Raw genomic sequence first — 25,563 nt, forward strand, 5'->3', positions numbered from 1 at the left:
GCTTTCGCTTTTTTGTTCCATCTTTCCATTGTACTCTCTATTGCATAATTACTTAGAACTGTTTTTCAATCTAGTATTTTTCCTGATGCGTCAGAGATAGTTTTAGCCGTATCAATTATTTTAAATTTGTCAAAAATTTTGGTATGAGGAACATTTGTTTGATAATTTCTTTCTACTGGCCGATGTTAATGTCATTCAGCAGTTCCTCAATCACTGGCTATTGTTCTTCTTTCGTCAAATATGATAGCAGGTAAACAGTAGTCAAGCATGATGTAAAAGTAATTCCTGTCGTTAAGAAGGGTTTAACGTCCTAATAAACGATGAGAATCGCGGACAAGGGGTCAGAAACACGTCTAAATACTTTTTCCAAATTAATTTCATATAAAATTCTATAGGCTTTCCCGGGATTCGAACCTAGAACCTAGCGGTTTTCCGGTTCCTCGTTCATATTGGATATTTTCTTCGTTTTTAAAACTTATGCCAGCTTTTCCATTAAATTCGTGAACATTAATAACAAAAGTGTAGATTGAATCATTTGTCCGAATTTAGATTGAAAAAAGGTGTTTTATGCTTCGACTAGGCGAAAGAAATAATAATAATTATCTTTGGACTCTGGTTCGCAATAAAAAACATGATTACTTCACAATTCTGATAAAAATTAGGCTCTTGGTTGGTTCTAATTCTAAATGGCCATATTTCCGAATATACCTCAGAGCAATCCATAAAGTGGATTAACAAGTAATGCCGAGGAGGCCGCGTAAAATACCCGGGGCGATGCGACCTCGGGCTACTGGAATATTAACGTTATTTACCAAGATGTATAACACCAACCTAGTTTGAATGTTGTACACCACACGCAACCCGTGGCTCACGGACGTATCAATATTAAAGAATCGGCACCGAAATGGCACCACACGACGTCACGGAAGCTCGGGAAAATTCAGACGTTCCTGTAATAATTATCGCAAGTCGAGTTAATACAGTTGAACTGTTCGCAATTGTATACCGATCGCTTCATTGGAAAAGGAAAACCAGACACGTGTAGACGGAAGGAGTGAATTTAGGATGCAGTCAATTTAGTCAATCAGCCTGATCAATCGGGGCAAGCCACTTCCAGGTAGTGAGCGATGCACTTGATTGAACGGCGTGACACCACATCGTGAAACTGACCTTTTTTGTACAATTGTACTTCCAGTCTCGTCCATTTTCATGAACCTTTTAATGAAATGACGGTTGTTTGCGCAACCTGCGATCGGGTGAACTATCATGCGAGGAGATTGTTCAAACACTGGGAGTATGCGTGTTTGTTGAAAGATTTTTTTTAACGTGGCGCAACGCATTATGAAATAAATAACTACTACAAAACACCTAGACGGAAGTTTCTACTAGGTTAGTGTTCCAAGATTTATACAATTTATATAACGTCAATATTAACTATATTTGTAAAAAATAGAATTTTGGTATGTTTACAACTAGACTCCAGCTTATCCATTTTTAGCTGCATTTAAGCAGAAATATAAATTTACAGATGTTAAGCTTGATCGTCTCCGATCGTTCAGCAGGTACGTCCATTCTCGTTGGTCGTCTGCGAGCCCAGGAAAACCTGGTTAATCGACTAAAGTCACCGAATTCTTTATTTCAATTAATCGTTCTTCTTATGTAAGGTCTTGGCTGAGATGAAAAAGTTGGTGAGTCACGAGCGAGTGGGTGAATCTAAGTCTGAAGTGGTTAGAGCCGCGGCGTATTGAGCCAAAGGTCGTGGGTTCGAATCCCGCTCGTGACACTAACATTTTCATCTCAACCACGACCTTACGTAAGAAGAATAATTTGAAATAACGAACGGTTTAAATGTCTTTTGGCTAGTAGTTCCTCATGACCTAGAACAATTCACTGCCCTTCTAAGCCCTCATCAATTTAATTTGTTACAATTGTAATTAGGTTTTGATTTTGTACTTGTAGGGACGTATTGAAGAAACGATTCTTGGGTACATTTAAACAAAAATGTAACCTTTTCATGCGTGAAGAATTTTGGTTAAGGCTTTATGTTCTATCGCCTGTTAGGCGAACAAAATATAGATATATAGGATTGTTAAAGATAAAGATAAAATAAATAAAACAGTTTAATTCGATTAGTATTTGACAACACAACAGTCAGGCCATTTTTAAACTGTCAAATCGTCGAATACAAAGCAACTAGCGAGATTAGGCGGACCAGAGCAATAATAATAATGTGGGAAGTTTAGAGGCCGACAAACAACTGAGGTCATCGCTGCCCTCGCGTGTTTTTACTTCTCTTTCAAGCGTTTTTTTCAGCCTGCAGCCATTTGAGCGTTTCGATTTGTTACTGACCCTCTGAATGAAAACTAGTCGATTTTATAAAGCGCTAGCTTCTCATTTGTATTTCAGGTTGTCAACTACACAATAGATATAAAACTATATATGAACATACTAGCTTTTACCCCCGACTTCGTCCCGCGGGACGGTATTCTTACTTCTTTTCTAATGGGATGCAGAATGCTAATATAATGCTCTAAAATAATGTTGTTTTACAAATTCTCTTCTTCGGTCTATACACGGTAAATAATTGCCCATATCCCCTTAGGGATGGAATTTCAAAAACACCTTTCTTACCTCCATGTCATTATAGGTATGCACTGTCGAAATTCCAGCCCTTTAGGTCCAGGGGTTTGGTCTGTACGTTCTTTCAGTCAGTCACGGAACTGTTTTATACATTATATAGATAGGAATGAATTTCAAAAAATCTTTTCATGGCGGCTCTCCATGTCATTATATTTATGCGCTGTCGAAATTTCAGCCCTTTAGATCCTGGGAGTTTGGTCTGTGCGTTGTCTCAGGCAGTGAAGAATATCGGTCAATAATTGCCAATATTATTCCTATCGGTCTTAAGGTCGAGCAGCTGAGCAAAAATTATGAAATAATCCACGGAAACGTTATTATGGAAGGCATGCATAGACCTGTGCATTACAGCTCATGGGCGCATCCAGCTGAAACGGTTGAAATTAGAAACCTTTCATCTATTGATGAAGATGAAAATGTAATTAATGTATATACCGACGGAAGCAAACAAGAGAATGGAAACGTGGGATTTTCATTTGTTATTTACCACAAACGAAAACATTTACTCGGCAAACCAAGCCGAAGAACTCGCGATATCTAGGGCTTTGATTTGGATTAACACTGGTCAGAAGCATACAAGCGGGGATCCTAGGAAAATTATTATTCGTACAGCATGATGGCAATCAGATCAATAAGGAATCCGAAGAACAATGGACAGTTGTTCGAAGATATCAGGGTTCAAGCCGAGCATCTGACAGAAGCTGGAAAACAATTGGTTTTGTTTTGGGTGAAAGCACATTTCGATATCCAAAGCAATGACAAGCGTACCGACTGGCCAAAGAAACTGCTCATGACATTCAACTACCAATAGATTATAATAAATACCAGTCATCCCTATTAAAAAAAGCTTTTTCGAAAATCCCCTTACAAAATGGAATCTTGCGTGGAGAAATTTAACTCAAGGGGAGGAGCGAGAATTTTTTTTTTCAAAAGGTAGAAGACCGGATCGGATTGACTCTCAATATAACGGAGAATCTCGCTGGACATGGGCCCAACATGCAATGTCTGCAAAGAATTGAAGTGACATCACCAAATCAGGTTTATGATATGGTTCATCTCTCGTTCTTCTGCCCTGGGTTGGATGCAAAGAAAGCAGATAAGACGCCTCGTGCTGAATTGATCGTACTGGACGTGTACGCGAATAAATCTTCTCAGTGAAAACAATATATAATGTTTGAACAATTCGTTAAAAATTTTAACTTGAGGGAAATGAGCAATATATAATATTAATTTTAATTTTATTTATTAAATAAGATATATAGGGTGATCGGCTACTCATGTTAGAAACTTTGCCAGTAGATTCTACAATCAAAATGTAACCAAAAAGTCCTTATTAACTATGCGCCGAAATTCAACAGTTTCGGAGTTATTTCACTTTTTCTGATTTGTTAAGATTCCACGTCCTTCTTGAAACAAACAATGATAACTTCAAAACTAAAAGGTTTTGGGCAAATCCGTTTATACCATTGAAAACTTCGTTAAATTTCTAATAAGATGTGATCAATACTAAACTTGTAAACGTTTGTGAAATAAGCGTTTTAGTAGCGAGAACATTGAAAAAATTTTTTTTTCAAAGTTGAAAAACGTACTATGGTGATTCTAAACTTAAATGTTACCAAAAATGAACTTTAAATATTTGATGATTTACAATTTACAGTAGAACAGCTTTCTAACTACCAATAGGTCCAAAAATGTATTTATGAGAGTGAATGGGGAGAGGCGGATGGTGGAATAGCATCCCCATCCCCCCCTCGAGCTGTGTATGTGACTGGGTCGCTGGCGGAATTATCGTTATAAAAGTACGCCCATCGACCCCAATTACATTAGTTTGTTATTGTATTTGATGCAGGAATATTGAGTACTGCATCCATCAAATAGAATGAATGCAATGGGTATAGGTGTGAATGTATTTATTTGCGTGAATGTGTAATGAATGTGTGTTGCAATATTTCGCTTGCGATCGGGGCTGAAATGACCAAGCTGTCATTGCCACTTAAAAAATAAGCCCATGAAACGATCTTTAGCTACGTTTATTTAATAATTTGACATTCACAGGATCATAAAACATAGTGGCAAGATTTGAGGCCATGGACTTGATCGATTCGTCACTGATAATTTTCTGGTCGGACAGACGACAAGCGAGAATCAGCGGACCCCAGGATATTCGGGAATCTCAAGCTATGTCGATTTTAAGGCAACTATTTTGTTATATGTTTTGATTATTCTGGTTGATTATTACGGCCAACCATTATAGAAGCATGATGATCCATTTTAACTGTTCGGACAAGGACTACCTAGTGCTGTTTTTTTTCCTATTTGAAGAAGTATTAAATTATCGAGACCAATAGTTGTGATGTGTCAGGCGGGTTGGGATTTTGGTCCAACTCTAACAATCGAAGCAGTTTGACATACGACAATGTTTCCTGTAATGCGATAGCAAATCGTTTGACTGGCTTCCATCTGATTTAGGTTGAAGATCCGAGACCCGGGCATATCCTGGGAAAATGCGTCAGACGTCGGCAGTGTTCCGGTTGGACGGTTCGAATAAGGGACTATCGTCTGTTGCGGATCACAGGCGACGATAACCGCCCGATCGAGCTTTCGTGGAAATGTCATCCACCCAGGTGTGATGCTCCGTTCCGCCGAAAAGCGTGATCTTCAAAATCTATCAAAAGACAAAGAAAATCAGAAAAATCTCCCTTTCTTTGACATTTACCTTATTGAAATAACTTTATATATTTAAACATGATTCTTTCAAGAAAAAAAAACCCTGTCGCAAGAAAAAAAATGTCTAAAAGTGAAAATTTTGTTTAAGCATTTGTCAAATGAAACAATAAAAATTGATTTTTGCCCTTTTTTTCCTCTATGTTTTCTGATTATTTCGTGTTTTGTTTTTCAGATTCTTTCGTGAATAGCCAAGAATGGACGGTCTCTCGCGTGGTGCCGGACCTGCGGCTGGGTATCGTCGGCTCCCTCTCGTCGGGAAAGTCCGCCCTGGTCCACCGCTACTTGACCGGCAGCTATATGCAGGAGGAGTCGCCCGAAGGAGGAAGGTTCAAGAAAGAAGTCCTCATGGACGGACAAAGCCACCTCCTCCTCATCAGAGACGAAGGCGGACCCCCGGAATTACAGGTAAGCTTCACAACCCGTGAGGATTTTGTTTCCTTTTTCGGCTCCCGTTACCAACTAATGACACAATCTGCGAATTTATTACGGTAATTAACGGTTGAATGGAACGACCCGGTATTAGTGGATCATTAATCATGTTACCAGCTAACCTGTAAAAAATAGACGGATAAAAGGCGACGAACTTCGAGATGAACACTCTCCCCAACGACCAGTGCAGCTCTAAATAATAACTCGTTGCACCCTTCTTCTAGTAAAAAAAAAGTTATTCAGCCGTTAACTCTTCTCGTCATATGAAAAATAAACTATTTAAACTGAAAATTTTTTTAATACGGTCGCGATGTCTTGAAGGTCCTTTCGACGGGTCTTACATCGCGATAAAAATCTGTCAACTGTTTTGACTCTTCTGCAAAAGGAAAATGCGATAGATTAAGTGCCAGTTTTTCAATCGGCCATATTCATGGTAGACAATCCCAGTCCGTGTGTTCTCGCTTTTCTGGCGAATCTCCTATCTCGATAGCGTGAATGAACGAAGCGGAAATCACCGCAGAATGTGATACGCCGTACCGCAACCGAACGTTCAGCAGGAAGATCTGCCTGTAGTGGTTTTGGAGGATACGACGATAAAAGAGCAGTTGACTAATACCGAAAGCTAAGATCGAAAGAAAAAAACTGCAGTAATAGAACACAGTACGACAGTAAATTTGAATCCTAGGTGCGTAGGATGATGTGAAAAGACAAATATAAAGGATGAATTATCGGGTTGTCCGGAAAATAATGCAGGATTTTAAGTTTTCATTAAAAAAAATCTATATAAAATATTCTGTTTACGTTTACAGGATTACTCATTTGTATGAATGTCNGGGAAATTATTTTGATTAAAGAACATTGCTTTAAAGTAACTAGTTTCTTTTTTTTTGTTTAATACCAAAATCCTGCATTATTTTCCGGACAACCCAATATATCAAATATAATATACGGTTCTTTATTTGTTTTCTATTTTATCGATATATTGGTTAATTTTTTTGTTATAGTTAAGTCAGTTTTTTTTCCTTTGTGGTTTTCTTTGATCGCTAACGATATGGAAATCAAAGAATTCTCGCTATTAACCTGTAATGGTTTGGTCGGATTTTTATTCATATATGGATGTGTATATATAGAGATGGTATCATGGTCCACTGTGGTTCACTTCCGCCACCGCTCCCCTCTGACTAATTGCGCCTGGGGCTTGGATGTTTTCGCATGGAGTTTCAGCAATTTCCATTAGAACGAGCCTCTCCGTGGACTGGATGGGTTTTGGGTGTATCCTGGCGTATGGGTTCCCTACGCTGTTTTTCCCCGTGCAAACGTGATTTGATAATTTCGCCATTGTCACGCTAGGATTTGGTTTAGAAATAGACCAGGGGTGATGCCAAAATTTGCTCGTTTTTTCCCTCAGATAAACGAACTACTATAAATCACCGAACGTAAATAAAGATTTTTCTCTTATTTTTAACTTGTTGTTTTAACCCCATCGATTTCCAAATAAGTTAGCCAAAAGGTAGACTATTAAAATTATTAAATACATTATATTTCGTGGTCCGATTGACCAAATAACCTCTTTCAAATAATTAATCTGTATGTAATGTATTGGTTGAGATAAAAAAGTCAGTGCCACGAGAGGGATTCGAACCCACGACCTTCGGCTAAATACGCCGCTGCTCTGCCACTTGAGCTATCGTGACTCCGACCACTCGGGCACAACCTACCATCTCAACCCACCTTTTGAATTTTCCCTCCTTTTTGCCATTTTTCAGCTTCAGTGAAGATATACTTCATTTTACTTATTAAATCCATTAGGTTTCGTGGTCCGATTGGCCAAATAACCTCTTTCAATTAATTAATAATTATGTAAAGTATTGGTTGAGATGAAAAATGACAAAAAGGAGGGAAAATTCAAAAGGTGGGTTGAGATGGTAGGGACATTTGGTAGGTCATATTTGACATTACTTCTAAATTCAATTATATCATTACATATTTCACGTACACACATTTCCATGTCACATTATATTCTACTCGACCAGACATCTAAATTAAAAACTCAGCTAAACTGTAACACTAATTTTGGACTAACCATTTCTGTATTTTCCTTTTAAAACTTTTTGCCTCAAGATTTTTACATTAATATTTTTTGTGTTTTGAACGTCACAACCTTTTAAAATATTTGATGTTCTACTGAGAGGTTTCTGTCTTATCCCGATTTCTTGTTTGATAATCATGTTGTTGCCTAATTAAGGTGTATCATTTTAGTTCTTTGTAACATATTGCAAACTGACATATACATATAAACAAATTATTGGAACAACATAATATTATTAGCTTTAAAAAGTGGCTTACTAACATCCATATTTCCAATACGTAGCATTCGGCGTTTTTGCATTATTAGTATGTCTTTGGTTTGAACTGATTCTCCCCACAAAATAAATCTTATGTCATAAATCGTCGAAAAAGAGAAAAATACATTTTTCTTACAAGTAAAGAGAGCGACAACAATTTCGTACATTGTGAGTACTCCTCTGAGTCCTGTAAGTTGTGACTCTTGTTAAATCAAACTACTAGCAGCTTTAAGCTTTCATCTACATCGGTTTATACATTTTTGCTTGAACTCATCAAATATGTATTTATTTACGTTTTAGAACAGTTGGAGATTTCTCATGCCGATTCAGTGATAAAAGCTCTTTTTCATCTTACACGAAAACATTTTGAGTTAAACATTTTATTTTTTAACTCTTATTTTTCTCCTGATGGACAAAACGGCCTATTGATGTCCAATATTTTCGGTTTGAACGTAAGAGTTTCTTTAACTTTATACCCGGATTGAGTCTTTATTTGGGGCATTGATTAAAAAAAAGTAGTCCAACCCTGGTTCGAGTTAGTTGAGATGTATCGCACAAAGTTTTCGTTTCTCGCCCGACCATGACGACAAAGCGTTATTTTTAGTGTCACTATTCCGGACACGTCTCCACGGTGATTGAATCAAAGGATAAAACAACGCAGGGAGTCGCAAATTAGCAGGCAGAACGGAAAATTACAACGCCTGTCGGAAATTGCCGATGGACTGCCCTGCTTTACTGCTACGGATGGATCAATTTCTAGAACAAAATATCAAAAACCCAATAACGGTACTAACGATCCGGTCAATTTTTAATAAATTAGTACTGACGAATCTGTCGTAAGATCATTTCGATGTTTCAAATCGTTTAAGTTTTTCTCAAATTTTTGCACTGACTCTTCAAAAGATCTACCAGGGTTGTTTAAAAGAAAGTCAATTTAGACATATTTTTTAGTCCACCCAAATAATTTGATCATCGTATTGTTGCATTTCAGTTTTATTAATAAACACCCAATAGTGTTAAAAATAAAAATAAAATAAAAAATAAAACAAGTCCACGTGTTGAACTTCTGCCAAGCCGTTTGGCACAGCAACGCTTGCTTTTCCATCCCGAAACAAATTGGGTTTATGTGTTTACTAAGATGCAAGATGCGTCTAATCGAAACGAAATTTAGACATTTAGTAAATTACACACAAATTGAAGCAAGAAATAGCACTAATTGACCCATGATTCAATTGACGTATGAAGAAATTGATCTCTTCTAAAAGAAACGCTCTTTCTTTCCTGTTATGGTAATTGGTTTGGCAAGAAAATAATGTCATGTTGCTATTACAGGATTAATTAGAAGAAAAAATATATTCTTGCCAACCAATATTAAAATATATTTTTTACATATATCATCATGCGACCTGAAAGATGGCAAAAAGTAATTGCAAAGGACAATACATCTCCAAATAGTTTAAAACATGCCAGGTTTAAAAAAAGGAAAATATGTGCAGTAAGAAAAAGTATTTTCTTGCCAACCAATATTAAAATATATTTTTTACATATATCATCATGCGACCTGAAAGATGGCCAAAAGTAATTGCAAAGGACAATACATCTCCAAATAGTTTAAAAAAATGCCAGGTTTAAAAAAAATAAAAATATGTGCAGTAAGAAAAAGTATTTTCTTGCCAATCAATATTAAAATATACTTTTTACATATATCATGCGACCTGAAAGATGGCAAAAAGTAATTGCAAAGGACAATACATCTCCAAATAGTTTTAAAAAATGCCAGGTTTAAAAAAATAAAAATATGTGCAGTAAGAAAAAGTATTTTCTTGCCAACCAATATTAAAATATACTTTTTACATATATCATCAAGCTACTTGAAAGATGGCAAAAAGTAATTGCAAAGGATAATACATGTCTGAATATTTAAAAAAAATGTCAGGTTTAAAAAAATAAAAATATGTACTGTAAAAAAATCAATATTTTCTTGCCAACCAATATTAATATATATATTACATATATCATCATGCTACCGATGTTATTCCCTGTCAGGATTGATATCCACGTATGAGATGTGATGGGTTTCGACGGACAATAGGCCGTACTTGAATAGGTTGGACGAGGGCCATGGCACTCGTGGGACCCGCGTACGTGGTTTACCAACGGCCATACGCATCGGATTCCACGGTGTTTTAAATTAACGACCTCTATTCGCGCCATTTGAGAAAAACAGAAAGAAAACTACATTTTTAAAAAAATTTCAATTTGTTTTTGAGGTAAGTTTCAAGTTGTCAATTTTTTTTCCGTCTATTGTGTCATACGTCGAGAACCCTTACTCGAACAAGACCACCAATTAGCGTCTTTTCCCACCAAGATTAGGTCAATCAAGTCCGCCTCCCGCTGTGCAGAATAAAGCTTCTGGTTACAACACGAGCTAGTTTTTAACAAGGACTTACCCTCAAAGATTTAATTAGCGTTCGTCTCCGGGTTATTATTCTTAAAAACGCATACAATACCAACATTGTAATTTATATTCGCCAGATCTTTGGGATTATGAAAAACAAATTGCCTCTTTCCCAAGGCACACATGAAAGGAAGGTTACGATGAGGTTGATATGATTTAGAATGAGATGTATTGTTCCGTGTGTAATGTACTACGCCCTTTGGGTGCTATTGTTCTGTATCTAGCATACCAGTGAGTACTGTACTCATCAAGGTATTTGTACGCCCGGTTTGGGTGGTTGAATTTGTTCTTCATCCGGAAACACTTCTTCGTGTGGGCAAATGTGCTGCCATAGATTGTCTCCTTTCATTACAGAATCTGCACGTGCCATGTTGGGTTATACCAATCTTCTTCAGATGCCCATTCAATCTGCAGTGTCCTGTCAGGATTCGAAGTTGTTCTGCTGCCTTCCATTAATGGTATTGTTTCGTCATTTTCATTGTCGTTTGTCTGAGATACTCGTTGATAGTGTGACACAGAAGTGCTCAGGACCTATCAGCGGTATAGCATCCTCATTCCATGCAAAGGCGTCCGCACTCTCGTTCTCTACTCCCACATCTCCTGGGAGCCAGCAATTGGTGAGGTTGATATTGACTTGACATGAATGTTTCCTCAAACCGAATTCTTTCGTAAATTTTCAAATAGCAATTATCTAGGACAGAAACGGGCAAAACATTTCGACGAAAAATTCTGAACATACAACTGACCTGCTGCAATGCCCAAAACATTGTCGCCCCTGACGTGAAGGGATAATTGTTTTGCCAAGAAAGTAGTACCTTGCAATATACATATGGTACTTTGAAGACTTAACAAGGAGAAGGTAAATCACCAACTCAGGTTGAGATGGAGAGTGTCCGAGAGGATCGAAGTCACGATAGTTCAAGTGGTAGAGCAGCAGCGTATTTAGCCGAAGGTCCTGGGTTCGAATCCCGCTCGTGACACTGGCGTTTTTATCTCAACCAATACCTTACATAAAAAGTATAATTAATTGAAAGAAGTAACTTGGTAAATTGAGGAACAGCACACAGTAGGTTTACTCTTGACGGCGCGAAATGATCTTCAGTGACCTCAGAACAAATCTGATTTAATATTTGGCCAATACTTACATTAAACTTACAACTACTTACAAGGTAGTTTCTTCAGTGCGTTCTTTTATCCATAATTAAAATTGGTCAACTAGGAAAGTTATAGAGATAAGATAGGCGTAATCCGTGCGAGGTGTACTATAAATTGGTGCAAAATGCTTTTCACCTCAGAAAAAATCTAGTCTTATCGTTTAGTCTTTTATTCAGTTGATGAAATGCAAGTACCGAAGTAAAGTAAAACATTGTTTAAACTTATAAACTATTAAAATGTTTCAACAAAGTTTCAATTATTAAAAAAACGTATTTGTTACAAATTCGGCCTTTGTGATCTACCCCGAGGGGGGAAAAAGCAACCTCGTGGTAAAGATGAGAAAGATCCTCCCTCCCTTTGGAAAAACGTGTTTATCTCTGCTTCAACGTTTCACTCTAGCCGTATTTCAAAAAGCCGGATCAAGATTTATACTTGAAAACATGCCTAATCTACTCCGCCCGGGCGTAAACTCCATTTTCCATCCTTTTCCTTGAATGCAGCATATTTCTTCGCCCATGGACAGCCTTAAATCGGTAATTTTCAGAAGTCATAAATATGTGTACACACGATATACTTAGATTTTATTTTTTTCTCCTTAAATTTTAGCCAAAACCCCAGCGTATGGTTGATATAATATTTATGTATGCCTGGTTTTAATCCTATCCTTTTGTGATGTTCTTTCCAACAGGTCTTCTATTTTTTTTCTCACTGTAATAATAATATGGTCACACTCCCTCCTCTCTCTCTCTCTCTCTCTCTCTCGTTTTTTCTTTCTCCCTCCCTACTTCCTTCTGTATGTGTTTCCTTCCTCTATTTCTTTTCTTCCTCTCCGTCGCTTCCCACTCACTCTCTCTCATCTTTCTTTTTTCCTCATCCCATGTTTGTTTTCTTTCTCCGTCCCAACTTCTTTCCGTACGTTTTTCCTGCCTTTATTTCTTTGTTACCTCTCACTCTCTCAACCTACCGTTTTCTCTATCTGTTTTTTATTTTTTCTTCACTCTCGCTCGTTTTTTTCTTTTTCCCTCCTTTATTCTTTCTACACATTTTTTCTTTCACTCTTTCTTTCCCCTCTATCACTCATTCTCTCTCTCTCTCTCTCTCTCTCTCTCTCTCTCTCTCCTCTCCTCTCTTTCTCTCTAAAGTTTCGTTTTCCCTGTCTCTCTCTCTTTCTCCCTCCTTCCCTCCCACCCCCTCTTTCTGTCTCTATCTATCTATAAATTCTACTTTCTCTCTCCTTTTTTCTTCTTACCTTTTTTCCTCCTTCTTCCTCTCTCTTTTTCTTTTTTCACCCCTCTCTCTTTTCCTTTCTTTATCTTCTCTCTCCCTTCCTCATTTTTCTTTGTCTTCACCTTTTCTTTTTCTGTCATTCTCCTCTCTCTCTCTCTCTCTCTCATTTTTGCGTTCTTTGTATTTCTTCTCTCTCTTTTTCTTTCTTTCTTCTTCCTATCTCTTTCTTTTCACTCTCTCCCTCTCTCTTTCTTTCTCTCTCACCTTGCTGGATATTATTACAGTGTAGCAACTAGCACAGTCAATTCAAAACCACTTTTCATATTTTTTAATATTAGAATTTTCAATATTCCTAGCCAAAAATAATTAATTAATATTTCTTTACCTGTCATAAAAATATCTGAATAAGTCATGTTTACGCCTGTAAATGCTGTGACTTTTGTTTATTTTAAGCTCATAATCCTAACCAATCGCTATATTTAAGTTTTTTAAAATTGTATGTCAAGAAACCTTTCGGTCCTGATTGTCAGCCACCTCGAATCTCTCGGCAAATATAATTTGTCAATCTTTACAGCGACTCGTAAAAACTTTTATCAGTCATTATCGGCTCTCCTTTGGCTATCTACTGTTCTACAAACAAGACAATAAAACGAGTGGAAATAGATACAGGACGAAGATAAACCGTGAATACACACCGATTCCGATTATACCCCTGGGGATTCTAGTTTTATCACCATAGCCGAAATGTTGGATTTCCTCGAATCCGCAAGATCATTTTACCCTAGAACTCTAGTTTTAATCTAAACAAATTTAAAGCACATCTTATTTAAATTTAATTTATATTAATCCTGTGTCCATATGGATTGATGTGAAACAAATTCGCTGGACTTTTCAATTGTTACAATTGAACAACTTTCCTCTCATTGTTCCACTTCTTATCTCGCAACACGTGTTGAAGTAGATTTATTGCATCTACTACGACGGTCAACTTGACAATAAACTATCCATGTTACACAGTACTCTTTTATATCCCATTTTCATACGGCATTTTTCCTTCTATTTTTTGCCCTTCTTCATTCTGTTTTTCACACACGCGTGTCTGGCCAGTTTTATTTTGTGTAAACACGCATTTATCACTTTTCATAGTATTTGGTTTCTCGTGAAAGGTGTTTACATGTGGCACTGCTTATAAATTGACTGTTAACCATCTTCGAATGGAGAAAAACAACAGCCGTTTTCACGGTTCTATGTCCAGATAAAATGATTTTATGGCTCAATAAGCAAATATGCTAAAATATTTTCTTGTTTTGCATTGGAAGTTATCTGGTAATTTTTTGTATTTCTTATTTCACCTCATACTAAATAGTAACAGCGTAGTTTCGACGTCGAAAACTGAAAAACCGTCCATTTCGTATTCACATTTAAGCTCTGCTTTGTTATTATGCCAATGCGTGACCGGTGTATCCCTCGGTAAGTCTCCGGCTAATATAAACGTTTTTAGCACTTTGTCCAAGGATCACGCGAGGCCGGGAAATGATTGTAATCCGACTAATTTTACCTTGGGTTTCGGTATAATGCGATTAAAGAGAAAAAACTGATTGTTCGGGTTGATTAAAGAACATCGCTATTGACATTTGTTTAATAAGTTTAGTCTTCTCACAGGGGGCGTCGGTGGCCGCAACGGTTTAGCCGTTGATAGGCGATCATCATTGTAAGGTAAAGGCCCCGGGTTCGAATCCAGCGGCCCCATTCGGACCCGACATACTTCTAAGTGTGCTTCCCCCCCCCCAAAAAAAAAACAGCACCACGATGGTTCATACAACTTCGTAGTTGAAATACCCTCGTTTAAGATAAATAAACATTGCAAAAACTTCAATATTTATTCATAATGAATCCTGATTTAGAAGAATGCTATGCCATACATGCTGTAAACATCCCAATGAACGCTGATGATTTAACTCAACTAAAAACTTAATTAATTGTAATGTATTAATTGGTCAAGCGGACCACGAAATTAGTGAATTTAATGAATTTAAATGAAGTATACTTCACTAAAGCTCTCCGTGGCCATTTCATTTGTCGTCGAGAATCCAATCCGATTACACGACATTTGAAAAATGGCAAAAAGGAGGGAAAATTCAAAAGGTTCGGTTGAGATGGGAAGTTGGTGTCCGAGTGGATCGAGTTCACGATAGCTCAAGTGGTAAGGCAGCCGGCGTATCAAGCCGAAGATCGAGGGTTCGAATCCCGCTCTTGCCATTGACTTTTTTATCTCAACTAAAAACCTTAATTAATTGTAATGTATTACTTGGTAAAGCGGACCACGAAATTAGTGACTTTAGAAGAATATTATACCATGCTTTAAACTTCTCTCATTTTGACGTCTTCAAGAATTATTCATAATGAACCCTGATGATTTAGAAGACTATTATGCCTTACTTTAAACTTCTCTCATTGCGTCTTCAAGAATTATTCATAATGAACCCTGATGATTTAGGAGAATATTACGCCAAGAAAATGTCTCTCGTTGCGTCATCTTCAAGAATTATTCATAATCAATCCTGATGATTTAGAAGAATATTATACCAAGAAAATTTCTTTCATTCCGTCATCTTCAAGAATTATTGATAATGAACCCTGATGATTTAGAAGAATATTATGACTTACTTTAAACTTCTCTCATTTCGATGTTTTCAAGAATTATTTATTCGTAATGAACCCTAATGATTTTGAATAGGATTATGCCAAACTTACTCTATATTTCTCTCATTGCGACATCTTCAATATTTTATTCGTAATGAACTCTGATGATTTGGAAGAATATTATGCCTTATTTTAAACTTCTTTCATTGTGACAACATTAATAAGTATTCATAATAAAACCTGATTTCGAAAAATATTATGCCATACTTTAAACTTCTCTCATTTCGATGTCTTCTAGAATTATTTATTCATAATGAACCCTGATGATAGAGAAAAATAATATGCCAAACCTACTGTAAATTTCTCTCATTTAGTCATCTTCAAGAATTATTCTTAATAAACCCTGATGATTAAGAAGAATATTATGCCAAACCTAATGTAAATTTCTCTCATTGCGTCATCTTCAAGAATTATTCATAATTAAAGATGATTTAGAAAAATATTATGCCATTCTTTAATTTTCATTTGTAATTTTAAGAAAATGTGAATCTAATCTATCTAAATACTGAATAATAAATTGTTTGTTCATTGGTCCGTAGTTCTCGCTGCTTATGGAGCATTTTTACTTTATATCATGTTCCATATGTCACATAATAATTGTTGATTGTTCAATTATTTTTCTCCGGACAAATTCTCAGTTTTACATAGCAGTTCGGTTCAATATAACACATATTTTTATATAGTTTACTTTAAAATAAGACAATAATTCTTGGCGGGGTGGTTTGCCGGTAACACCGTCTTGACCGGCCGACCTTTTCTTTCGCTATATTAATGCATATGAATCACTATGACCGGGGAGGATCCGTATAAAAAAAGGTCAGGGATGAACTATGACCGTAATAAAAATTCGGTCCCGTCTTCGAATCGATAAAACCCAGTTTAGGTTTCCTACTGACAACGGAAGCGTATATGATCAAGAATTACGACGAGGATATCTGTTTGGATTTTTGAAATATTCACCCGGATGGAGTAAAGAAGAAATATTCCTAAAATAAGACTACTTTCTTTTTTTTAATCTGTCCGTGACAAACCTTAAAGATTATACAGATATTAATCCTCTAACTGGGAAAACAATGGTAGCATTGTAGTTGTTCCTAATCGCTTTCAGACCTCCCTTTATCCTCGGCAAACACGAGAAATTAATAGGATTTTCGCTTCTCGGCCTTCCCCGGCTCACAATGATTGGAATTGTTTCCCTTTCCATAATGCGAGAAAGTATCCACAAAGAAACAACAGCCGGGGAAATTAAAAGATAAAAAGATTGGGAGAAATGAAATCTCTTCGCGATCTGATTTTTTTACTTCTATCTCCCTCGCATTCCATTCACAAAGCGTAACCATATCATATCGCACGACAGGTAGCCAAATCAATCGTCCTATTTAGTATTTGGAAGAAAATTTACTTTTGAAAAAAAACGGAAAATATTTCTTTGGCGTACTTATCATCCTTCATAAACTTGGTATTATGGCATAATTAGTGATTGGCTTTCAATTATAATTATACGCTCAAAGACAAAAAGAACCGGAAAATTGTCAATTTTTATGGTTACATTCATTACAACATATTTCTTTTAATATAAACCAAATTCAACTAGATCAGAAATTGATGTTTTAATAGAAATTATTTAAATATGATGAAAATCATTTAGTAATACATTAAAATTTAACTAACAACTTATTACTTGGTTTGGCTTTTAGTGCGTTATTAAGAGTAATAAAGGGTAATAAATTTCATTTTATTCTACCACTAAATTATTTTACAAAAAAAAAGAAATAATGAAAGAGAAAGAAAATAAGAGAGTGAGAGGGTGAGAGAAAGAAAGATAGTGAGCAAGTTGGAGAACAAAAAAAAGAGAGTGAATGTGCAAGAAAAATATAAAGAAGAAGAGAGAGAGAGAGAGAGAGTGAGTGAGCTCGCGGGAGAGAATAAGATAAAGAAAGAATGAATGAATTAAACAGGGCTTAAGGTAGAGAGTGGGCGGGCAAGGGCGAGAGAAATGCCAAAAAGTGAGCAACGTAGATAGAAAACGAAAGATAAAGAAAAAAGTGAGAGAGAGAGAGGTGAATTTGTAAAAGAAAGAAAAAACTAGAGTGACAGAGATAGAGAGAACCAGATAGAAAAGAGAATAAGAAAAAGAAAGAGAGGATCACAATTTATGTCCTTAACAGAAGATATTTTTTTTAATTTATTTATTTTGACAAGTGACGGCTTTGTTGATCAACTTTATTAAAAAGTGCCAGGCGAAACCTTGAAGATCTTACTGCAAAACTGTGATAAAGGGCGTATCCAATATGATTTCCATTGGTCTATAATTAGCAGTCTTTTTACGCCATTTCTTCGGTGTAAATCCTATCAAATCATAAACTGAAAAAAAGTATACGTAATTGGTTTGAGTCTACACGCACTTTTCAATTAAACCGGAAAAAAGCTTAAAATTGACAATTTCTGTTGAGAACATAAATATGTGGTTCTCTCTTTTTTTCCGTACAGTAATAATAATATGATCCCACTCTCTCTCTCTCTCGTTTTTTCTTTGTTTTACAAATTCACTCACTCACTCACTCTATCTCTCCCTCTTTTTTCCTTCTTTCTATTTCGTCCCTCGCTCACTTTCTCCCTCCTCCTCTCTCTCGCTCCCTCTCCCTCTCCCTCTCTCCCTCCCATTCCCTTTATCTTACACATTCATTCTCTCTCATTGCCTTTTTCTTTTCTTTTTTCCTGTTTTCTCTTCAAGTGAGCAAGTACACACTCTCTCTCTCTCTCTCTCTCTCTCTCTCTCTCTCTCTCTCTCTCTCTCTCTCTCTCTTTCTTTTTATCTCACTCATTCACACTCCCTCTCTCTTGTTTTCTTTCCCTTATTAATTCATTTGCGAGTTCTTTTCTCTCGTTTTCATTCATTCTTTCCATCTTTCATTCTCTTATCTCGTATCTTTCCTTTTCTCTCTATCCTTGATTTTCTTTTACTCGTCCACTCTCACTCTCTCTTTCTCTTTTCCTTCTTTCACTGTCTCCTCTCTTCTTTTAGATAGTTTGTAGACTTCGAAGACATGTTTTTAAAATTACAAATAATCTTGTTTATTGTATTATTTTGATTAGCAACAATACTGATATGATAAAATAAACAATACTGATGAGAAAACCCTTTTTTCTTCAACTAAACTATATTTGTGATGAAACTTAGAGCTTTAATGCAGAAGTACTTTAAAAAATATTGACTGGTAGGTTTTCTTGAAAAAACCTCTTATCATAAGATTGGTAGGAGGTTGATTTTCTGGGATATGTATTTGCGAGATGATTATATATATATATATAAATTTATAAATTGTCATTTGTTATTGACAAAAACAAGATGCTTATGCCGCAGGCATTTGCGGTAAAATATAAACGGAAAATAATTTCTTTCAGAACATACCACCCCGGGGCAATTTCGTTGCGAAACCTACTAAAAAAAACTAATAGTTTAACATTCTTCCTTGTCCCTAAGGTCCCGGAGTAAATGTTAATAGCGCAATTGCCCTTGGCTTATTAGCCTTTGGTGAGGCGGCGGTTCATTGCGCCTGTGCCGCCCTCGCCGCCCCCGATTCCGCCAGTCGCCGTCTGGCTCTTGCCAAAAACGGCCGCGCCGCCCCCGAAGCCCTCCGCCCCAAGGTAAGTCCCTACTTCCTCTTTGACCCTGAACTTTACCACTACGGCTCGACCTACAATTTTTCAATTGCAATTTCACCGGAAGGGAATTTTTGTCTAGCCGTAACAAGAACTTGATTTCATTCTCCAACATTTCATCTTATCATAAAATTGTTTTATTAACTTGATAATTTAATTAATTAATCAAAATAATGCATAATCTCCATAAGTATAACATATTCATAACATATAATATTAAAATTTATTCGATCGCATGTGATACATTTCCATGTCTTCAAAAAAATTTCGTTTCAATTTATAATGATTAAATTATATTGCAATTGATCATTATCTTTTTCAAAATACAATTCAGTAAAATCCTGATAAATGTGCATATGCATGAGGCTGATAGTATTTTTTCTCCACGGGACACAGCGAGAATAGACGGACCCAAGTCCGTTGCATTTCCGTAAATACTCTTTAAGTAAATTTTGTCGTTTTATACTTATTGACGTGTATGAAATTTCAAATGTCGAACGGTTTTTGTTAAGTTTAGTGATGCAATAATATTTACTTTTAGAGGATATATTTCATGTTAAGCGGAAAACAATGATATTTTGTCGTAGAACTGAATTTTCTTTTATAGGCTATTATTTATTTATTCTATTAAATTTAGTCTATTAAAAGCAGATGCTTTATTCCACATTATTTTATAATTTGTAAGTGTTTTCGAATGTTTATTTTTATTTTTTATTTTTTTTAACAATTTAACTAATCAATAAGCTGCTTCTTTTTCTATTTTCCGTAAAATTTTAATAATTTCATGTATTTCTTATATTTCTTCTTTAATTTTATTTATGCTTTCTACGTCTATTACAAGTGGATGGTTTTTATACTTTATTTTGTATGTGTTCTTATACATTTAATTTTTGCTTTCTTTACTAATGTGCGGATTTTTCTAACTTGTGTTTTTTTTCATCTATTTATAATCTTTGTAAACGTGTTATACTTCACAAAAATCCAATTTCTTTTATGACTTCGCGTCCATTTCAAGTGGATGCTTTCTTTTCTTTTTCCTGCCCTTTTCGTCCTCCCGGGTCGTACGTTTCAATTCAGTTCAAACCAAAAGTTGACCCTAAAACATTTTTAATGAAAACCTCCGTCAGCCGTCAGTGTGAAATGTTAGGGTTGAAAGGTGACAAACTCTAAGGTAACTTTTTTGTGGAAAAACTGTCAGAAAAATAATCAAGCTAAACACAATGAAATTTTAAAGTATTTCTTTTACAAATAATTTCCCTTACAGTAAGGACGAATAAAACAAAAACCCTGCGCAAATTTCTGATCCGTAACAAAATGTTCCGAGGTATTCTCAAGGTCTGAAAGTCCTCGTTAATCCCTGGCCGCACTTTACGGGGCTTAAGCTTCCTCCGAAGACTTAATCGAACCAGTTGTAGTTAAAGGACGACATTTTAAAAAATGTCTTTTCTTAAAAAATAGATTTCTTTATAAGGATTAGGATTAATAATAACAAATTTTATATTGCTTAGGTGTTTCCTAGTACACTTAGCAACTTTCAGCAAACTGCTTTTTGATTTTTGTAAATTAAAAATTTAATAAAAAAATATAAATTCTCAACTGTAAAACTGTCAGTACGTAAGATTTTATCGTCAATTTTAACATTTATTTTTTATATGGTGATTTTTATGTTTACGCGCTAAAACATTAATTCGCCGTATGCGCGGTCGTCTGCAGGGTGAAAAATTGGCAGATTCCACATGGAGGAGTCCTTCTTGAGGAAGGACTACTTGAAATATTTCTCAATTTCATCAAAAAAAAATTTAAATTATCAAACTTTCTAATAATAATTACTCAGTTAAAAATTATTCCATCTTGCCACTATTAAATTAGTATTTACGTAAAAATGTATATTAATATCTAATTAATAATTTCATTTTGCTACTAACTCATGTATATATACAGTATGGATCATTTAGAAAATAATTTAAAAAAATTTATATACACTTAATTACATAATAATATAAATTCAACTAGGGTTAAAAATCAAGTCCTTAAATGCACTCATGTTTCAATTTTCCCAGTTCCTTCGAGCCGGGGAAGGATCATCTCCAGACGGTACCCGGGGAAAGAAGGTCAGTCGATATGGAACGACGGCACCCGATTACACTTCGCACCGGGCTTTTCTGCACCCGGCCCGTGTCCGATTGTTATTGTACAAGGCCCTTTTTGTCCCTTCTCTAAAAATATACAACCACCATTCCTCATTCTTATATCAAAATAATCGAATGCCTATGACGAGATTTCAAAGGACATCTTTAATCGTTGGTTTCGACGAATGCTTTTAAGAACTCCTGGATTTTGGGAACGACTCGGTCAAATTGTTATTTTTAAATATTTATTCAATTCAGCGTTGATAACCACGAACTCCATCGATAACAATCCTTGTTTAGTTCGATCTTACAATTGTTACGTCCCAGTTTGTTCTTCATTCCTCTGAATAACATTTAACCGTATCTCTCGGGTAGAAATGCGTATTTTATTAGTGACCTATTGTTTCATGATTTGTTGAAGTCGTGAGGAGTGGTCAAGAATGAGGTAATTTAGAAAAACATTTTTTTTCTTCATTTTTTGCCGACGTTTCGACCTTTATTCGTGTCATCGTCGGGCCTGGGCAAATTTTTTCCAAACAATATATGTTTTGTAATTTACTCAGGCGCTGAAGATGACCTGAATAAAGATCGAAACATCGGCAAAAAATTAAATAGGCGTTTTTCTAAATTACCTCATTCTTTCTCCAAGCTAATTTTTGTTGATTATTTGAAGGTCGTGAGATGCGGTCTGGTGTGTCGTAGGTTTTAGAAAAACATTTTCTTTATCGTGCCAGCGTTTCGATCTTTATTGAGATCATCTTCAGGGCTCAGAGTGTATGTTTTCTGTGTAGATGTGTCATTCTTGTCTGTCGTGTTGAGAGTGCCCACACACCCAAATTTTTGTTATTAACGTTTTTAATAGGAATTCGTTAATTGATAGCTTACTTGCTTTTGAACGTAATTTCATAATCTAATTCTCTCTCTCTCTTATCTCTCTTCTCTCTCTTCTCTCTCTTCTCTCTCTCTCTCTCCTCTCTCTCTCTTCTCTCTCTCTTCTCTCTCTCTTCTCCCTCTCCCTCTCCCTCTCCCTTTCCCTCTCTCCCTCTCTCCTTTTCGTGGCATGTCCTCCGGGTGCAGTTCTGGCTAGTGTTACTACTTTGACCGTATGAGAAAAAAGTTTTGTAATACGTACGAATGTTTATAGGAACAAATATTTTTTTAATCGTTTACTAAGTTGTCATAATTATTGTACGATCTATATGTTTAGAGAGTTAGAAATATTTGAAAGGTTCGCCAAATTCTAGATCGTTCTGCTTCCAACGGGTAGAATGGGTTGATATCCTTTTTCCTGCAGAGGGCATCAATAATCCAATCCTCAGTTCCTTTCCAGTATAAAGTGGCTGCGAGTCGGACTTGTGACCGGATAAAGACTTACGTATCAAAGGCCAAGGTCAATTTATGCAGTTTCAGTTTGAAATATTAATATCGTCGGAGTTTGACTTGGAGCGAGGTATCCTACTTTAATATTTGGCGGAAACCTCAATGGAATCCTTTGAAAGGAGAGCACCGCGCTTTTTATTCAGCGCACAATTGAAAAGGTCTGTTCTGCAATGGGATTCTGCAATCTAGAAATCGGTTTAAAACTCCCGGCTAAAATTGAAGTCGAGGGGTTTCTAGGAATTTCTACATCGATTTGTCAATTTTGGACGAGGGCTCGGTTGATTTTCTCACGGTTCAAGGGAATGTCGTTCATTAGGCCGATTCGAGACCTGCGACCCTGGATGATTTTCCACTTTCCGCATCGGCAAACATTAATTTAGATACGTGTGAGCGTACTGTTTCCGGAAAATATTCGCGAAAGCCACAAAATTAGCGACATGCCATAAATTAACTTAAATGTAGGTTAAAAACAGTTTTATCATAAACATTGTAGTTTTGCTCGAAATGTCCCACATAAACGAATCGTGTCGTGCCTTGGCTTTCTATAGGGCGCGAGTAGGCATGTCGCCAGATTTAAATGGAGTTCTCGGACACAGCAGCGAGTTTCAGGGACCCTGTTCCGCTTGTAAGGGAATTGGGAATCTTTAATTCTATATAGAAGTTAAATTATGTGTTTTATGTTTGTGGGTCTTGTATGAGTGAATGTATTTATTAGTGTGAATGGTGAGGGGCAATTTTATACAAGTATCCCATCGACCTCAATTTAGATTAGTTTATTATAGTGAATAACTGAACTCAATCTACCAAACAGAAAGAGTGCGATCAATGCACGTTGGTGTGAATGTATTTATTGGTGTGACTGTGTTTGAGTGTGTGTCCACTCGGGGCTGAAATGACCTAGCTGTCGGATGCCCCTGCAAAAACGCATTCTAGTTATTTTTTATTAAGCAAAGTGAGTTAGATTATTAGTGACTGCCATTCAATGGTTTCCGTCAAATTGCCGACTGTTTTGGTTTCAGTTTGGATTCGGGTAGGACTTCGATATGGACGATAGTCGCCCCTGGTTCGAAGAAACCAATATAACTCCCTCTCTCGTTGTTTGTGAGGTTTTTCACCCTGCTAATTTTGGCCCGTTAGAGTTTTGAGGCGCCCCCGGGGCCGCTGGAACCCCCTCGCTAATTATACGCCCAATTAATACGCAACCGATTTCGGGGAAATTTGATAAAGTCCATCCTGCCGCTTATAGCTTCGGGGTACATCAACGTGGAAAATTGGATGTTGCAATTTCACTTTTATATCATTTTCAGAAATGAGATCCCGGCCTGCGTCTCATCCCAGTTCCCATTTGAGTCAACTTTGATATTTACCAAAAGTGAATTTAATTAATAAACATTTATTTGTTTACAAGGGCTTTTTATGGCCTAAGGAGTTGTTTTCATCCTACTCATTTCTTAAACTTTATACAGGGTGAGTTTCAAACTTCTTCCCATTCGAAAAAAATATCCAACATCTGCAATCAATAACCAGTTTATTTATGTATCATTTTAATTGATCCTGGTGGCTCATGAGAAAAACACCAAATATTTTTACTCCACCGGAACGTATGTCGCCGAGAGGTTCCGTCAGTGCCCGATCGTCTTATAGACTTATCGTCTAACTATTTTATAGAGGGCGTAACAAACCAAGAAGCTCATGGCGATCATAATAGTCAAACAGGACTACTAAATCGTACATCTTCTCAGGGGTTCTTTTACAGTACCTAGAGAAAAATCTGCTCGAATTGGAAGATCCTAATAGTATCGAAACGAGGCAAGCCATTGACATTTTCGTTGAGTCACTCAGGCTATCTGTCTGTCCTATGCTGGAGCTAAGGAAGCAGCAAACAGGAATATTCAAACTACTGCTGAATGCTTAGCAGATGACCTTATCAACGCAAAGGGTTCACCAAATCCATACGCAATCAACAATGAGAACTTTTGCTACAAATGAAACATTGTGAGAATCTTGCCATTTGAAATAATTAAGCCTCCATTCGTATTTTGGAGAGTTAGATTAAAACTGTTTGACTTAAGAGAAACCAGATAAAAAAATAAAAGTTTGCATGTCTCAAAGTTTTTCCCAAAAAGCTCTAAAAAAAAAAAATAACGGGGAGGGGGAACTAAAGTCAAACTCACCCTGTTTGTACTACAAAACATAGCAGATCGATATTGGAAATAAATATTACTTAATATTAGCATATAGTTTTGTGTTCCCATCTTACATTATGATTTACTTTTTTGATGAGATTTCTCTTTAAAGTCTAACCTGTTTCCTTTACACGATCATACTCATGATATTTGGCCTTATTCAGTGTTTGGTGATGACTTAAAGTGTTAGTTATTATTATTAATTGTAATTCATTAGAGTTCTGGGTCCGATTGATCGAATAACTTTTTTCAGTTAATTAATCTTTATGTAAGGTATTGGTTGAGATAAAGAAGTCGGTGTCACGAGCAGGATTGGAACCCAAGACCTTCGGCTAAATAAGCCGCTGCTCTACCACTTGAGCTATCGTGACGTCGATCTGTTCGGACACTAACTTCCCCATCTCAACCGTTTGAATTTTCTCTCCTTTTTGCCATTATTAGTATTATCAAAGAGACACCTTCAACAGGAATAAAACTAAAATGGAGAGATAGCAACAACATAATGAAAGAACATCCCATATGGC

The 25,563-nt window shown here is 36.3% G+C and overlaps 1 protein-coding gene across 3 annotated transcripts in view; it reads left to right on the plus strand.

Annotated features, from left to right (window-relative positions):
* LOC106664287 (centaurin-gamma-1A) overlaps nucleotides 1-25,563 on the plus strand; it is a 211,218-nt gene that overhangs the window by 151,041 nt on the left and 34,614 nt on the right. For 2 of the 3 annotated variants that reach the window (XM_014389872.2, XM_014389873.2), the window contains exon 2: nucleotides 5,537-5,769. In XM_014389872.2, coding sequence (XP_014245358.1) covers nucleotides 5,537-5,769 — 233 coding nt within the window. Of the gene's footprint in view, nucleotides 1-5,536; nucleotides 5,770-19,304; nucleotides 19,330-25,563 lie in introns of those variants that run through there. The other variant, XM_014389874.2, reaches the window with a different exon arrangement.

Source organism: Cimex lectularius, unplaced genomic scaffold (genome assembly GCF_000648675.2).
Source record: "Cimex lectularius strain Harlan isolate CLEC.00 unplaced genomic scaffold, Clec_2.1 scaffold50, whole genome shotgun sequence".
NCBI classification, from domain to species: Eukaryota; Metazoa; Arthropoda; class Insecta; order Hemiptera; family Cimicidae; genus Cimex; species Cimex lectularius.